The sequence below is a fragment of the Anser cygnoides genome, chromosome 1, assembly GCF_040182565.1.
Source record: "Anser cygnoides isolate HZ-2024a breed goose chromosome 1, Taihu_goose_T2T_genome, whole genome shotgun sequence".
NCBI classification, from domain to species: domain Eukaryota; kingdom Metazoa; phylum Chordata; class Aves; order Anseriformes; family Anatidae; genus Anser; species Anser cygnoides.
The window spans coordinates 61,859,710-61,876,785 of record NC_089873.1 but is presented as its reverse complement, the minus strand read 5'-3'; the positions used below and the strand labels follow the sequence as shown (position 1 = coordinate 61,876,785).

Genomic DNA, 17,076 nt, shown 5'->3' with positions numbered 1-17,076 from the left:
GCTGAGGTGGGAAAACACCTCTGGAGATAGCCAAGTCCAATCCCTTGCTCGAGCAGGGTCACCTAGAGCACTTCTCTCAGGACGTTGTCACAACTGATCTCAGCGGATCAGTTAGGAGCTGTGGCAGGGGAGCATGAGGACCACGCAGGGGCGTGAGACAGCCAGGTTAGTGCTGGCTGGCCTTGCCTTGCTGCAGGGTGTGTGGTGGGCACCTTGAGGCAGCGACTCCCCCACTGCAAACATCTCAGCTCAAGAACGGAGGCTGCTTCTGGGTCCTGTGTCTGCTGGGGCGATGCCCTCCCTTCTCCCCCCAGAGGCTGAGCTGCTTCCAGGGGCTTCGCATGGGCCTGTGCGCAGCCCAGACATGCTGCCTGGTGCTGGGACCGTGTGCGGGGCCCACGCCGCGGCCCTGCGTGCCTGTGTTCGTGCACCAGCGCGCGACTCCATGCTTTCTCCTTCCCCCAAAGGGAAATAGGCTCCAAACAAAGTAAGGGCTGGGGGAGGGGGCGTGTAAGGCTTTAACTCTTGGCGTAGCCTTACTCACGATTTTCCTGTTAGTGTTTTGTCTTCTTGGCATCCTTCCTGTTCTTTATGTATATACGTTATATATTGTTGTTGCATTGTTTCTCCATGTATGTTGCGTCCTTTGTTCTGTAAAGCACCGGAGTTGAGAAGTGTTGCTTGCAGGCTTTGTCTGGCAGCCCTGATTTACTGGCTCGAATGCAAAATTTGTGAAAGTAACTGGAGAGAATATTTCTGTGAGCACCAAGGAGAAGAAAGTGTGCGTGGGCTTTAAGCGCAGCATGGCTTTATTCTTCTTGGACGAGAGTCTGACCAGCTGCGGGTCGCTTCTGGTGATGTGAAGCCTCATTGTTTGTATGCACCACCGTGGTGGCTGGGATCCCAGTTAGAGACTTGGATCCCATTTCTGTGCGAGGTGCAGTGTAACCGAAGCAAAGAAGATCTTGAGACGTGGCCTCCAGTGCACAGCAAGGGTAATACCCACCCCCAAACCACAATCCCATTGAGGTACACTTGTTTCATTCCCCACAAATGAAATAGCAAAGAAGGGTGGCCTGGAAGGCTCATCATGATCATCTCCTGACCTTATTGGAGACAAGTCTGCCTGGGTGACCTGGCCGTATACATTTTTGGTGGTATAAGCTGCAGGATATTTGGTGATCCCCTGGCTTTTGTCATCGCTGGTGGCTGTACCAAGTTCATTTGGGTAGCGGGCAAAGCTGGTTTCTCTATCACCCTGAAGAAGTTTCTCTCATAGCCCTCTAGCAGACCCCTTGGTCCTCTGGATCTAGGAGCGTGCCTACTGTCGGCGCCTCTGTTTTATCCACCAGTAGCTTTGGAAACATCGCGCAGTGTCCGGTGCCCTGAACCAGATGTGCGTACTCCCGGCGGCCTTTCGATCGGAAGTGGGGAAGAGGGCATCTGGGGGGGTGGGAGGAAAACTTAAATTAGCAGAAAGTCAAACAGCTATTGCTGGAGACAGATGATTACAGCTCATTTCAAGGCTGCTTCCTGCATGCCAATGATAGATCAGTAAACAAACGCCTCTCTGCAAACACAAAGCAGGCAGGAACTCTGTTTGGAAGAGAGAGGTCGGGGTAGGTCTCGCTCTGCTCGGTGGCAGGAAGCCCCTATCACATGGCCCTGGGAATCGTGAGGCCGGGTGCGAGGAGAGGCTTCTGCTGGGAGACTTCACATCCTTCCCAGAGCCCCGCCAGCAGGTTCGAGAGCTCCCTCCCCTCCCTCTTCCCTCCCGCCTCCTCCCCTGTCCTTCCTTTCCCAGTTTAATTTTGAAACGGTATCAGATGACTGCTTTGTTCCCCCAGACAATGGCAGGGATTACAGAGTAAATTGCAGTGGTGGGGCTCCTCAAATGGGGCTTGGCATCTTCTCTCCCCTTTTACGGCCCTGCTGCTCCGGGTGTACGTGCCAGGAGCGGTGGCTCTGGGCTCGGCTCTGCTTCATGTTGCGTAGCAGAGAGTTCGTGTGTGGCTCATGCAGAAAGCTGCAGTAGGTCAAAAAGGACCTGCTTGGTGTACATCTGTCCTTCTCAGGTCGTCTGCAGGCTGGACTCAGCCCTGCCTGCGTTCCTCTAGGCAGTTTCAGTCCCCTGGTCACACTGCCCATGGGGCAGGAAAGCAGGTGACACTTCTGAGCTTCTAGCTGCTCTCTCTTCCCCACTGTCCTCCCTCTTTCTCTCCTGTCCACACACCCCCATCTCCTCCCTTGTACCAGGTCAGGTGTGTTGGATCCTGTCCGTGAGCTGCTTCGACTAAACTGATCGTTTAGTTAAAGCAGGTCACCAAGGGGCTCCAAAGAGGCAGCACGCAGTCAGGGTGGTGTGATGGATCAGAGCAGAGCTGTGGGCAGACTGGAGGAACAGGAGCTCCCCTTGCCCTTAGCAGCGTGCAGTCGTGTTAGCTCAGGGTGCCTTGTGGAGCCAGACCTGGGCAGAGAAGTTGTACCCTTTGTTTCCCTGCTGGAGGTGGTTTGCCATCCCTGCTGTCCCAGCTTCCTCCTGTCAGGCTCTGGGAACGGCTGCGGGCCCGGCCCGCAAGTACAGCAGCACGCGTTTGCTCATAGCCACGTGGGGGTTTTCAGGCCAGGCTCTGTTTGGGGGCTGTAGGTGAAGGCTGAGAGGTGGAGTTTCTGGATCAGAAGTTACGTGGTCTTACCAAGGGAGAGGAGCTCAGCACAAGCAAAAGCTCGGTGTGGTGACGACATGAGAGTGGCCGTGTGTATGTCGACTCCTGCTGCTGTCAGATTTCTTACCACTGAGGGCAGTGCCGAGGTGCACAACTCACTGCCCCTGCTGTGCAGCACAGTTTAGTCTTTACTTATTCAAGTAAAGACCATCCCTGCTCCGAGGAAGGTGTAAGCCAAGTGCAAAACAACCTCTGTTGCCGCTTTGCGGGAATGTGCTCTGGTTGCCTGGGTGAGTCATCCTTTGGACGGGGACACGAGCGGTCATTAGTTTTTCATTATCCTCAGTCCATAACAGTTAATGGATGGATGAATAGATTTTGTTCCTCGGGCTGGTAAATTTTCTTGACAATTTTGCAAGGCTGCTCTGTGTCTAGAAGTGAAACGGGCATTTGTTCCACTTACTAATGAGGAAGAGAAGCCAAGGGGGCTTATTGTCTGGGGAGAGCGAGCCTGCTGAATGGTTAGCCATGGACTGCCCTGCATGTGTACACACTGAGTTGACCCAGAGTTCACTCCTCGTCTTAGGAGCGTTGCCAGTGGGGGATGAAAGGAGGGAGAGAAAACTGGAAACAAACGAGACAGATTTTTTTTATTCTTTCTCTCTGCCCAAAGTACTTGAACAGTGGAAATGAGAGATTCTTTTGTTCTTCAGTGTTTTGGTATGATTTCTTTTTTCTTTTTTTTTTTTTTTTTTTAACTACAAGAACCTACTAAACTTCCCAGGGCACTCAATCTTGTTGCCAAACACTGGGCATGGCGGAGTAGCATCTGGCAGAGCAGCTGAGTGGATAGATTTGAGAGGCTTCAGATTTTCCAAGTGGCGCGTGTTATATGGTGAGCCCCTCCTTGTCATGGAAACGCTGCAGAGCAGGCAGACTACCTAGAGAAGTAAGAAGATGGTGCTGCAGAGTACCAGCCCTCTTTTCTACGGAGTAAGAGTATTGTGGGGCAATAAAAAGAGGAAGGAGCTTGTTGTATTGACCATGTAGCAGCAGTATGCAGAGGAAAAAGAGGGATGGACTTGCTCCATGAATACTAGAAATCATGAGGCAAACAGAATGACTCGTTTTTGTGACCGATTTATCTTGCCCCACAAGCTGCTGTCCTCTGAAAGCAGGTCATTAGCAGCCTGATGTGACCCACAAAGAGAATAGTGTCAGGTAACCAGTTGCTTCAGTGCAATGTCTGGTCAGCATAAAACGTTTTCTCTGCCAATCTGTTGCCTTGTTGCCTGGACGTTGTGACAACTGCAGGAGCACTAACTGCTTAGGTCGTGTGGCCTTAACACCATGCTTATTAAAATCATTTTTGTTTTAGTCTTCTGTGAGGAAAAAAATCTAAATCTTTTGAGAATTTGACGATAATAAGCATTCATAAAATGTGTTGCATGTTCAGATCATGGTAGAGCAGTTGATACTGAGGCAAAGATCGTTTTTGTCATCAAAACCTGTAAACACTTTCTTGGGTTTCTAAAGGGTGGTACTATCACCCCTCTTCCCATTTTACAGGTGATGAGACTGAGGCTGTCCTCTGGGAGCTGCCTTATTTTGCTTCTCTCATTCTCCTGGATTTCAGGAAGAAACATGCATGTGTGTGTTTGCAGAAGCGAGAAGGATGCTGAGCACAGAGCAATGCCTCTTCCTTGTGTCTGTCTGCAGGTGAACTGCTGCCCGGCTGTGTGCTGACATGATGACAGCTAGCAAGGCGGCCGATGTGAGCAGCAAGACTGAAAGCAGTGTCTGCAAGTCCATTGAGAGGTGAGAGCTTTCCATGTCTCAGTGCCAAGGTACTTTGCTTTCATTTGTTATCCCGAAGAGAAAGAAAACCAAAAGAAGAAAACATTCTTTCTGCTCTGCCTTGTCCCTCTCTCCTCACATGTTAAATCATGCCGCTGTATGTCTCAGCTGGCTTCATTGCCATTTCAGGGCTGTCACGCTGTGTTTTTAGCATCCTGTCAGAGCAATAAAGTCCTCGACTCACAGTCCTAGAAGAGATCTGCCCCAAGACAAGACTATTTGTACTGATGACACCCCTGTTAATGCTTGCCCTACCTGCACTTGAAATCTTCAGCAATGGAGATTCCATGACTTCCTCACACAAGTCTGTCACCACAGGCTTCTCCCAGTGTCCAGCCTTGGTTTCCACTGCACAGTCCAGCCACCATTTGCATTGCCAAGCCCAGTTCTCTAGGCTTAAAGATCCATGGTGTTCACAGTGCCAGTTCTTGACCAAATCATAATGTTGTCACTGAGACAGCCAGGAGTTAAATTTCTGTGAGGCTAAGGAGGAACAGTATCTGGCTCAGGTCCTCTTTCTGCTCAGAAACCCATCCCAGACTCAGTTTGTACTACAACAGTCTGCAATGGCTGCCAGCATTGCTTGACTCCAGGACAAAGCTTGAGGCCTGCCAGCATGCAGGGTATCCAAGTGAATGCTCTTACAAAAGTGCTAAGTTCTGGAAGAGGCACACTTGATACGTTTAGATTAACAGCAATTTACTGGGTTGAACCCCAGTGTTGGAACTGTGGTTAAATGGGACCGATGACAAGGGCTGGCATCTCAGTAACTACCTTGTGTTGTGCTGGTGCTCCTTTCCAAGCCCAGGCATTGCTAAGCACTGAAAATTACTTTGGTTCAAAAACATTTTGTGTTGGAGTAAACTGTTTGTCCAGCTGGAACTTCACAGTGTTGATATAATAGCACAGTATTGAAAAAAGCACTTGCAGATCCCCAGGTTAACGATATTAGGGATTTCTGATGCAGTTAGGACTCAAACAATGACAATGTTTACTCCCTTGCTATGAAAACATTGAGTCTAGTGCCTGGGTGCTACGTCACATGCTCTGGGTCAAGGGAGTGTGCCTGGATGTATGGGAGCCCAAGCCCACGTGCAGCCTGGGATGGTGAGGACACAGAAATGTAGTAATAAAAGTGCAAGGTTTATGCATTAATGTGCATGTGGGAACATTTGGATGAATCCAGGCAGATCCTCTGAGCAGGCTCTAAAGGAATGCCAGCTGTATCACATGGTTTCTCCTCTTAACAGCAACAATTTTGCTGTTGTTTGCAAAGGGTCAGTTTTGTGTTTGTTTGCAATGGATCTGCTTAATGCCCCAAAGATGTACAAAACGGCTGCACATCTAAACACACATACGAAAATGCTGTTGAACCTCTCATTAGCATCAGCACATCTGATGTATAGAAATTATTACCTGCCACCTACTTCTGCCACAGACAAAGATTTCATTTCATACGGTTAGTCATAACAAGAGGAGAACATTCTGTTCCCGTTACAAAGACCATTCCCTTAGCATTCTCCCCCGTAAGCCTGTCTCTCAAGCGCTTGGTTTGAGCATCCTCTGCTGTTACCAGATTTATGAGGTAGAGCTTGTGGAGCTGATGGACTGAAGCAAGGGTGAGCAATGGCAGTGAATGTTTATTTTTTTCTCTTTGGTGCGTAGGATCAAGCTTGCGGATAAAAACAATACAGCAGCTGTGAAGAAATTAGAAAGACTTTTATGTGGGTTTTCAAGTGAGAGATGTTCTGAAGGTGCCTCTGTCACCCTGAGTTTAACGCCTGAAGCTGAACCAGTTTCTTGTGTGGTGAAGAACCCGCTTGGAGCCTTGGAGAACTTGATGCTGGATCCAAAACTAGACTGCTTTCAGCAGAACATGCTTAGTCCCAAAATGATCATCAGCGACCCGTCTGTGGATCTGAACGTTAAAGAAAACAGTAAAATCATCAGGAGGCAGATAGGAGGTACTCAGAATATACGGTCACCTGGAAAAATTGGCTTGAGGAATAAGTCCTTTAGCATTAAGGACAAAATTTCAGAGTGGGAAGGGAAAAAGGAAACGCAGCCTGCTCCTCGCCGAGAGGAGGAGCAAGGAGCTAAAGAGGAGCACAAAATACCCTGTGTAGTTGAGAAGACGAGTGGAGAAGCACTGGTGACTCGGAAAGTGGAGGCCAAGAGGCTTATGAGCTGGGAACTGGAGTGCAAAGGGGCAGGCAAAGAGAATGAGCGGAAAGCAGGAACTCCAAAAGGGCAGGGAGCAGAGCGAAAGGGGGAAACAGAGAAGGATGGGGAAGTGGAATCCGGCATTGGAAAATGCAGGGAAGTGAAAGGTGGGAAGCGGGAGGTCCAGAAGGAGAACGTTTCAGTGCTTAGTCAGGTCAAGAAGCTAGAGCAGGCTTTGAAAGATGGCTCAGCAGAGCTGCAGCCGCAGTTGCCTGGTACTTACTACTCCCCACAGTGCTTGCAGGAGAAGGCAGCGCAAGGACACGCTGCTCCAGAGGGCCATGAGAGCGTATGTGGGGCTGAGCTCAACAAAAGACTTCTTGGCTTGGACTCTGAAATCAATGAGCCAATTTTTGGGACTCTAGAAGAGGTAAGAACTTCTCATGCGAAATCCAAGGACTGCAATGTGGAAAATGTCTACACAGAGCCAGGGGTGCCAGAGAAGAAACCCTTTATCAACCCGCTGCCAAAGCCCCGTCGGACTTTCAAACATGAGGGGGAAGAGGACTGGGTGCCAGCAGCTAGGAATAAAAGGAACTTACCCCCTCTGCCATCTATTCCTCCTCCTCCTCTCCCCTCCTCACCTCCCCCGTCAGCTGTCAGCAGGAGGCTCTGGAGTGGGAAGCACAAGAACAACGCTGACCACAGGTATTCGGGTGGTGTATCACACAGGTGGTGGTCTTGGTGGTGGAGTTCCTCCTTCCCATACCTCACTGGGAGAGCTGGGTCTTCCCGGGTCACACGTAATCCCCAGTAAATGGGAGCCTTGCTGGCCACAACCAAGTCATATCCCTGAGAACTCCCGAGCAGTCAGCACAACAGCAGAGTAACTGTGAAGAGATACCTCATGGCAGATCTGGGCTTAAAGGCCACTGTGTTACGTTGCTCAGCCTTCAAGACCAAGATAGAGGGGTTGGGGATTTTTGTTTGCTTTGTTTTTAGCAGAAAATGTAATTTACAAAATGAATATTGCTGATCTGGAGCCAAGTCTGGAATGATAATCTCTAGGCTCTGCCACAGCATTTTCGCTGCTCATAGCAAACCTGTTCTCCTAACAATCTGATGTGTATATATTTTCCTGGAGTGCTTTCTTATGTTTTTTTTTTCCCCTACCCCCATGATTGTAGCACATTTTTGAGGTGGTAAGCATAGAATACACAGCTGCGTAAACAGTCACCTAAAAATTCCTGGTTTGGTTGCAGGAGGGAAACAGAAACTCACCAGGTTTGTCGGTGGAGGACACTTAATAGAGTTTTATCTCTTTTTACCATCCAGAACATGAGTTTTGCTCTCCTGTACTGCTCAGAAAGTTGATTTTGGGGTCCCCTTGCTCCTGCCGAGGGTGGGGTCTGTGTTGTCAGTGGAGCCTGTCGTGGCCTCAGGTTCCACGCAGTCTTGCAGGATGCGCCACCTCACGCTCACATCTTCGCAGCGTGCTATTGCCATGACAACCCAGATAATCTGTGGCATCCCTGAAATGCCTTCAGTCGTGTGGCTGGTAAACATAACAGATCTGTGTTTCATTCTCTACGTGGAATGGGACTGTGCAGTGTTCTCTTCTCGGTAACTCATTTTGGCGGGTATGTTGTGCGGTGGTGAAGCGAATTACGAAGTGCTGCGACGTGGTTGTAAAAGCTGTTTAGCTGTATCACTCTCCTCTTTTGTTCCTTTCCCCTCCCATCAACGGTGCAGGAAGTCCTATGAGTTTGAAGACTTGCTGCAGTCATCATCTGAGAACGGCAGGGTGGACTGGTACGCGCAGACCAAGCTGGCCCTCACACGCACTTTATCTGAGGAGAACGTCTATGAAGACATACTGGGTAGGAGCTCTGGGCGAGGGAGGGGTTTGACTGCAAGCACTGAATAACTCAGAAGACTTGAGGTCAACAAGCACTCAGCAGAGGTGCTGAGTGAAGGATGTTTATTATCCAAATGCAAGCCAGGACGTAGTTTACACAGATTATTGGCAAGTAGTAAAAAAATGGACAATATATTTCAAAATTCATCTGGCTTCAAAGATGAACCTGAAGCATGTGGGAATGAGCTTTTATTTTTTGCTGGCATCTGTCCTCTGTCTTCCTTTTGTCCTGTGGACTAACTCTCACAGCTCTGCTACCTCCATTGTTGTGAGCTTGTCACCGCTGAGATAAAGCGAACGTACTGAAACCAGCCTTGAAGGGAATTCCACGGTTCAGAAATAAGCTCACAGTATGGCTCCAGGTGCTAATCAATTAAATAAAAAAACCCAGAGGTCCCACAGTCCTTGAAACTGGGTTGTATTTCATTCTATAACTTTGATGGCAGATCAGAGCCATTTTTAAGATTATTTCCTGCAACATTCTCAATTTATGTGGTGTTTTTTAATACAGTCAGTTAGATGGGCTTTTGTGGAACGTAGAATAGAAGCATCCCTCTTGAACAAGCTTTAATAAGTTTTAGTAGCTGTAGGCTGGTGTTGGGTAAGGCTGAGTTTAGTGGAATAGGAAAAGAGGGGCTGCAGCAGCTCTTACACACAGTTGCTACCTACAACGGTGGTCTGCGTTATTCAGTGTGGGAGGCAGCTGCACTTTTTAGGAGCAGTGAGGGCATTATTGTTTTGATATGAATAAAATCTCATCATATTTGATTAGAAAGAAATCAAATCTTTTTTTTTTCTCTGAAAAGAATGGTATTCTTTTGGGACTGGTTACAGAAAAGGTGATGCCATCCTGTCCTTTTTTGACATTTTTGAAGCTGTCGAATTCTCATGTGGAGCTGCGGGCCCGTGTCTGCCTTTTCCTTCTTTACTTGGGGTGGTGAAAGAGATGGGAAATGCCTGAACAGCTGGTGGGGTTTTTGTGTTTGTGTGTTTTGGGGCGTGGTGGGAGGTCTCAGGAATCTCTGAGTAAATGTCACCTTGTCAACTGGAATAACAGTGATAGTGTTACAGGTTGGCTTTATAAGCAAATCCATCCGTCCAAACACAAGCACACCCGTGTGTCCCACGCTTGCACAGAACTCAAAGACCAGCCTGAAATTTCTCTCCCCTCCAGCTTTTGTTTCAAAGATTAGAAGAAAACAAAGTAGTGGCTAATCGTCAGCTAATGGAGCATGCTTGTTTGTTTGTTTTTCTTGCTGTATGTTTAGGCTTTGCCTGGAGTCAGTGATCTTTAATTGGTTCCTGCAGTCCTGGTGGTGTTTCCGTGGGAGCTTGGGAAAAGGGGTAGACAGGGATAACTTCAAAAAAGCCACAGTTTTATTTTTCACAAGACCGCAGGCAATTATAGTCCACAAAATAAAAAGAAACATGTGTAAACTACAGCAATGGAGGGGTAACAGGGACCTCAGTCGTAGGACACTAGAGCTGACCCACAGATGGTCGTGTGTCCATCAGGGCATGCAAGCACACACGTACACCCCACGTGCATTGCATGGCTTGGAGAGGGTTCAACTGCTGGTGAGAGAACTGTTGCCTTTCCCAGCAAGTCACACAGATTCCCTTCATGTACCACCATCATTTTACCTGTTTGCCATTGCTTACCTGGAATATTGGAAATTGTAATGGGCAGATGGATGTCAAGGTTTGTGTGTCAAAAAGAGGGAAAATATGTTTTTTTCTTTCTTTTACACTATTTGGACATGCTGCCGAGCAGTTTGAGTATGGGGTGTGCAACAGAACCTAACTTCCTTCTTCAGTCTACCCAGTATATGACAGCTGAAATTTAATTCTGAAATATGTAATTGGCATTAGAAGGTGGAGCCACTTTCAGGGACTGGAGCATGGTTCCTGACAAAATGTTTGTGCAGACTTGCTTTGCCAGTGTCACACAGGCATACCTTTTCCTTCCTGGTGAATTCAGGTCCACCACTGCAGTGGTGAATATCTCTAAGCAATGGATAGAAGTCAGTGTTGGAAGAGAATTGGGATTCTGTCTTTGAAGACTTGGTCTGCGTTCCCCGCCCCAGCAGGGCGGTCAGGTCAGAGCAGGTCAGGGTGGATGGATCCTAAAGCCATCCACACTCCTTGCTTCTAGAGGCCTGCAGCATCACTGGCCTTCAGTCTTAGCTCCCAGCCAGGCGTTACATGAACATAGGAGAAAGGCAGTTGTTTTGAGTCGCAGCTGTCCGTTGGGATGGCATGAAAGGGTGGCGATAAAGAGAGAAGTCTCATAACAAGTTGCATGCCCATGAAGGTGCTTGGGCTGAGACTTTGTCACTGATTTTTAAGATGCTTGGTTGAAGTTACTGCAACCTGCCTTTCCAGAGTTGGGTACTTTTCTCTGAAGACACTTACGTTAGCATTTTCCAGCACTGCTGAAGAATGGGATGTAAGAAGTTCATTATACATAATTTTGGGTGTTTAAAACTCAGACTACTCATGGACCTCATCTCCAGAGTCAGTGGGATGAAAGGGACACCCCTGGGTAGTCATTGAAGCCTTATTTTTTTGAGGGGATCTCATGTAAGAATGGGCTGAATCTTTTTTCAGAGATGTTCCTTCTTTTCTTCCCTCACTCTTTCTCTTCAGGCAGGAAGCACCCTGAGTTTGCATGGTCTAGGTTAAGTAAAGCGAATCATTCCCTCTTTCTAAAGTGGGACATGGGGGAACTGAGGCATTCATGAGTGGTAGGTGTGTTTGAAAGCCTGTTCTGTGTCACAGAGATCCGTGCTCAGAGAATGAATTAAATTCCTCTGCAGGGTCAGCCCAAGAGCAGTGTTGACTCCACTTAAACGATGACCAGACGTTGCCCTAAACATGGGGTTAAATAGAGGATAGAGAACCCCTATGCTAGCCTTTAGCTCACAGTTTCGTTCAGAAATAACTCTAAGCAGAAGTCTGCAAAGAAGGAAATACAATTACGGACCACTGTGCATGAGAACCTCACGGCTCCTCTGAAGACAAGGAAGTGAGCTCGAGGACTTGCTGTGTCTTTTCCATCTGTAGTTTCTGTGATATGTTTCTATGGCTGCATACATCAGTGTCAAGGTTTGGACACTGGCCAGTGAGCAGCTGGACTTCAAGGGCTATGGAGAGAATGAAGCAATTGCAGGAATGCTTGAGAACAGGTCTTTATGTCTGATGTGGGAGGTGGGAGAAGGCCAGCAGATCCCCAAACAGATTTTTATGGCAAACCTCAAGGATTTTCTGCACTTACAGTCTCTTGTTTGTGGCTTTTTGCTGCAGATCCACCATCAAAGGAAAACCCTTATGAAGACATTGAGACCAACAGCCGCTGTTTGGGGAAGAAATGCGTCCTGACCTTCCCAGCATCCCCCACCTCTTCAGTACCTGGGACTCCCACTAAGGTACTTCGATTCAAGTGGCCACCTCTCCTGCTCCAGAGGTCTTTGGGTCCTGTGTGGAGCAGTGGAGTTTTGCAACTGACTTTGATATTGTTAGGTGTTTTTTTTCGCCACTGACTTGGATACCATTAGGATTTTTTTCCTTTCTGTCTTTACCACTGGTCAGAGTGTGGTGTGATAGAAGAGGATGTATTGCCCTTTAGCAAGGTAAAAACAGTATTCCCTTCTACAAATGGTTTCTTGGCTTGCATTCTTTTTCACACCAGAGCTGCCTTCCCCTGGTACTTTGCATCTGCTGTGCAGCAAGGAGCAATTGGATTGGAAGGGGCTAAATTATGTGACGTTACACTGGGATTTTATGCAGCTGCAATACAAGACTGGTGTGACAAACAAATGGGAAGCAATCCTCTTCTCAATCCATTTTTATGCAGATGTATCCTCAGCAAAACTGTACCGTGGCCCTGTCCTCTGAGCAATTTCTGCAACAGATGTGTAGCAAGAAAAGAGCAGCTTTTGAATTTTAGCATGTTCATGTATGTGAGGAGTACGTTAGTGACAGCAACAGATACAAAATGGGAATCCAGAAATGGGTGTGCTCGTGACATGAGGTGGTTTGGATTTAGGAATTAGCTCTGAATGCACAGAAAAATCCCAGTACACTTCTTGTGAACGGCCTAGAGCACTGGCAGAGGGGCTGCACTGGCAGAGCTGAGAGTGAAAACTAGCTGCTGTGTCTTGGCCCCATACCTGTACTGGGACAAAAGCAGAGTGCTAAATTTCTTCCAGATACTGAACAATGAGGGCAGGAAAGCTCCTCCTCCCCTTCTTCAAAGAGGGCATTTAAGTGCTTGGGTAATCAAGCCCTGCAGTTGTCTTGGCTTAGTGTCTGTGGGCTGTAGGCAGTCTGTCTGTGCTGATGCCAAGATGCATTTGCAGACCACTGCCTTAGGATGCCTCTTTTGCTAACTAATGTAATGCCACTCCCCTGTTCAGGGAGCCTGTCCAAAAAGGATGTCCCCACCAGCAGGACAGCTTACAGATTTGTTCCATTTTCCTCCTTGGCAGTGAAACCAAGAGAAGAGGTGAAGCACATCTTGCTCCGAGCTCACTGAGGCCAGCCCTGCTCTCAGTTTCCTGAGCCGTTTCAGCCGGTTCCTGTTCTCTATTTTAGATAGTCCAAGCCTGGAGCCGCAGGGGCAATGTTAGAGCACAAATCATCTTGGCAGAGCAGGTAGTAGGGATCTAAACATGGTTTTCCTGACCGAAGGGTTTTCCCATGCTCTCCAAGCTGCAGCTATTATTAGAGTTGTTAGCCAACATTTTCAGAAGTCTGACATGCATTTCTTGATGTGTTGCTCTTTTCCAACCAGCTTAAATCAGCAACTGAGGTTTTTCCAAATAATTCAGCGCTTCAAAGAGAAAATTGTCCTGCAGTTCTGAATCCATTCTTGTTACTAGTGAGCTCTAGAGCAGTGTAAGTCGGTATGGGAGTGTTGGGATTAAGCTGATTTTGCTCAGACAGCTTTTCAGTCGCTTGGCATCATACTGTGTAAGTGGCACTGCAGCGTTACACAGAAACATTTTTCACCCTAGATACAGTTCCCAGCAGGACAGTTAGTGGAGAGTTGAAGGGGAGCCATTATGTTACGCTATGGTGCTTTGACATCCCAAAGCTGTGATCTGCTTCAGTCAGAGCAGTTCTGCAGCTCTCTTGGCAGCTGACTGGTCTGCAACGGCAGTGTGAATCACACTGGAGAGCCTGCCCAGGCTGGGGTCGGGACGGACTTCCAGCAGTGGCTTATATCACTAGTGCAGGATGAGATTCTTCAACGTGAAGACTCTTCCAAGATTCGTTTCAATGTGCAACTTCTCTGTAGGTGGTAAGCATTTTTGTGAGTTGTGCATCTTCTGCCAAGCCATCCAGCAGCACCTGAGCTAGCCTGAATGGATGCATCAGTCTGGTTAATGCCTCTTTGGGTATGTCTGATGTAGGCAGACCATTGTGCTACCTCAGCTACAGCACTGGCGTGACTTGTTCAGAATTAGCTTGGATACCTCCCACCTGCAGTTCCTAGTGCCCTGTAGAGATAGCATTTGAGAGCGCATACTCAGTGCCCAGAAAAGGGGCAGCTTAACCGTATCGTAACTGCTGGGAAATTGTCAGAGAAAACAAAAAAAAGTTCTTACTGAGCACCTTTGTGGTGAGAAGTGGTTTGCCCTCCTTTACGTAGAGCTGAGCTCTCTGCTTCTCTGCTGCTGTCCTTGGTCAGAGATTTTAAGAACTTTTTTTTTTTTGGTACTTAAATATCTCCTGGTGTGCTCCCACTGAACTTGCTTAGGAGGAAACCAGTCTCCATAATTGTCTATCGTGACAATTTTCTTGTACCCTCCTCTGAAATATTTAATTCTTGCCTCTGTCAGAGACAGAATACTGACCATGCTTTTCATCTGGCCTCACTGCTTCTCTGTTCCTCCTGGCCATCTGCTCCTTATCCCAAATGTTTGTGGCTGGCTGGTTGGTTAGTCTTGTCCTGTTTACAGGCCCAGCCTCTGGATTGCACAAGTCCTGGGAGTATTTTCACACTGGAGTAAGGCTTCTTGACCAAACCCTGGGTTTGTGTTATGTTCCGAAATGAGTGTGGGCTGGTTAAATTGCTGGTCAAAATAGTTCTGGCCTATCCTGGCGGCTGGACACGTTCCTTGTGTGTGCAGGAATATGTGAGCCTTCTCAGAAGTTAGCCTGCTTTGCCAGCTGAGTGGTGTGGTTTCCCCACTGGCTGTACTGCCATGACAGTGTTAGCAATGAAGCAAAGGTACATTTGAGGTGCTGTCTTCACTTGTTCCTTCTCCTCCATTTCCAGTTGCTTTCCAAGCCCATTTTTTTCCGACAAAACTCAGAGCGGCGGAGTTTCAAACTGCCAGACATACGGAAACTGAGCCGCGATGGAACTGGGTCGCCATCCAAAATCAGCCCTCCCTCAACCCCCAGCAGTCCAGACGACACCTTCTTCTCCTTGGGAGACCCTCAGAATGGCAAGAGGAGAAGGAAGATTCCCAAGGTAAATCTTGGCTTTTCTCTTTTTTGCTTAGCTTCTTCCAGGCAGGAATGGAAGTATGTTTTCAGTATGAGAGAATATTTTCTACGGTTTCCAATGCAGCATCTCTGCAGTATAACCCTTGTTCTGGCACTTGACCTGACTTATGTTTAACTCCCTTTGTGCCTGGAGGGGAAGGTGTACAAACATCTCTGCAAGTTTTTCCATCTGAGATATCATGATTGTCAGGAGAGATTAAAAAAAAAAAAAAGAAAGAAAAAATGCAGTTTCATTTTTGGATAAAAGCTGATGCTTGTTGGGGGGGGAAAAAGCAAGGAATGTCTCTGGAAAAAAAAAAAAAAGAGCGCATCTTAGTTCCTCCTTTGCTTGAAAGGTGGGACAGTCAGAAATGTGTCATCTTGCTGCTCCCTCCTGGCAACCTGTTGTTCTTCATTAGCTCTCATGCATGCATTGGCTGTTTCTAATCCAATGTAAGGTGTGGTTGTGAGTGAATAATGGAAAAAAATGACATTTGAGTGACAAGAAGTGTTGTCATTAGTGAAGGGCATTTTCTAGAGCGACATCTTCTACCTTGTATTTTGATACAGCATGACTCTGTTTTAATCCTGTTTTCTTTCAGATCTAGCAGGAAGTGTATTCAGTCCAAAGGAGGTTTGGCAGCAGGCTATCTATTGAACATTTCAAAAACACAGTTATAAAAACAAAGTTGCTTGTCCCAGTCTTTGCAGGACAAGCAGAGACTACCAGGGCCCGTCTGTGGTGATTTTTTTCTGAACCCACAGTTTTCATTTGGGGAAAAAGGGATGTGTTTGTTTATCCTCTTTATTTCTTGGTTGCCAGATCTGTGTTCATATTTGCATATATGGTTTTTGAATGCCCTCTCTGTATACCTCAGCTCTCCAGGAAGGAGCCAAAGACTACAAATGTTTCGGGTTTTCTTTCTCATTATTTCTACACCTCTGTGCATGTGCTTGAGCTCTGTCAGTGTTTTCACACAAACATTTGTGTCAGCTCAAGGGAAGGTTATGAGTACGTATTTACTGGGCAGTGCCCCTGAGCAGTATTGCAGAGCAAGCTCAGAACAGAAATTCACTGTATCAGTGGCAAGGTTGACCTGAGACTTGAGCTGGGGAGCTGGATGGAAGCTACACTTCCACATCAGAGCATCCCCCTCTTATTTAAAAAAAATTGATTGATCCCGTGACCAAGTGGTAGATCACCTGACACCTTGTCCACACTGCCGGTCTTACCATGATCTCTCAGAACGTGTGTGCAGGGGTCCCAAGCTTTCTGGAATAAATCTGAATGCTGTGGCTGTATCCTGCTGTCTCTGCCTGGGACCTTGACAAGGAGGCAGCTCAGCTTGAGGAGGCTTGGGGAAGCCTGGCATGGTCCTTCACAACTCCTCACCCTTCGGGAAGGAATAGGGAGCCCAGAGGCACTGGGTGAGCTGCTAAGTTCAGCTGTGCCTGACACTGAAATGTCCTTTCTCCTGGTCAGCTGGGAGACCAGGTATTAAAGGATTTGCAAAGCCAAACCACTAATATAAAATACTAAAGTGTTTTTGCCCCCCACCCATCTCAAATTCTTTAGCCTTCCCTGTGTCCTGTGTTTCCCCATGCCTGGTGTGGAGGTTTCCCAGGCACATCCCAGTGCATATGTTAAGGGCATAAAGATGTTAAAGGTTTCTCTCATCCTCCAGCCAGTTTTCTGCTTTCAAGCCTGCAGAACAAGGCAGGTTCCCAAGGGTTACCCTCTGGTGCTCCCTGGAGAGTTGACCATGGTAAGGAGAGGCCCAGGTGGGTGCCAGCAAGCTCGTACAGCCACAGAGTGTGGAAGCACATTAAGGCCTGGCCTTTCATCGGGGCTTGTTACCTTGGGCTCCTGCCATGCCAGCACGACTGTGCTGCATCTGTGCCAGAGTGAGCATGGCCACTGGTAACACAGGTATCTAGACCATCAGGTGAAGTGTTTCAGTATAGCCAGGATTG

General features: G+C 47.7%; 1 protein-coding gene across 3 annotated transcripts in view; it reads left to right on the top strand.

Moving 5' to 3' along the window:
• DENND2A (DENN domain containing 2A) overlaps window positions 1–17,076 on the top strand; it is a 58,529-nt gene that overhangs the window by 17,918 nt on the left and 23,535 nt on the right. For all 3 annotated transcript variants that reach the window (XR_007169014.2, XM_048078835.2, XM_048078891.2), the window contains exons 2-6: window positions 4,386–4,484; window positions 6,189–7,394; window positions 8,439–8,566; window positions 11,911–12,032; window positions 14,891–15,088. Coding sequence is in view for 2 of the 3 variants with exons in the window: in XM_048078835.2 (XP_047934792.2) it covers window positions 4,414–4,484; window positions 6,189–7,394; window positions 8,439–8,566; window positions 11,911–12,032; window positions 14,891–15,088 (1,725 nt within the window). In the remaining variant the exon portion in view is untranslated. The remainder of the gene's footprint in view (window positions 1–4,385; window positions 4,485–6,188; window positions 7,395–8,438; window positions 8,567–11,910; window positions 12,033–14,890; window positions 15,089–17,076) is intronic.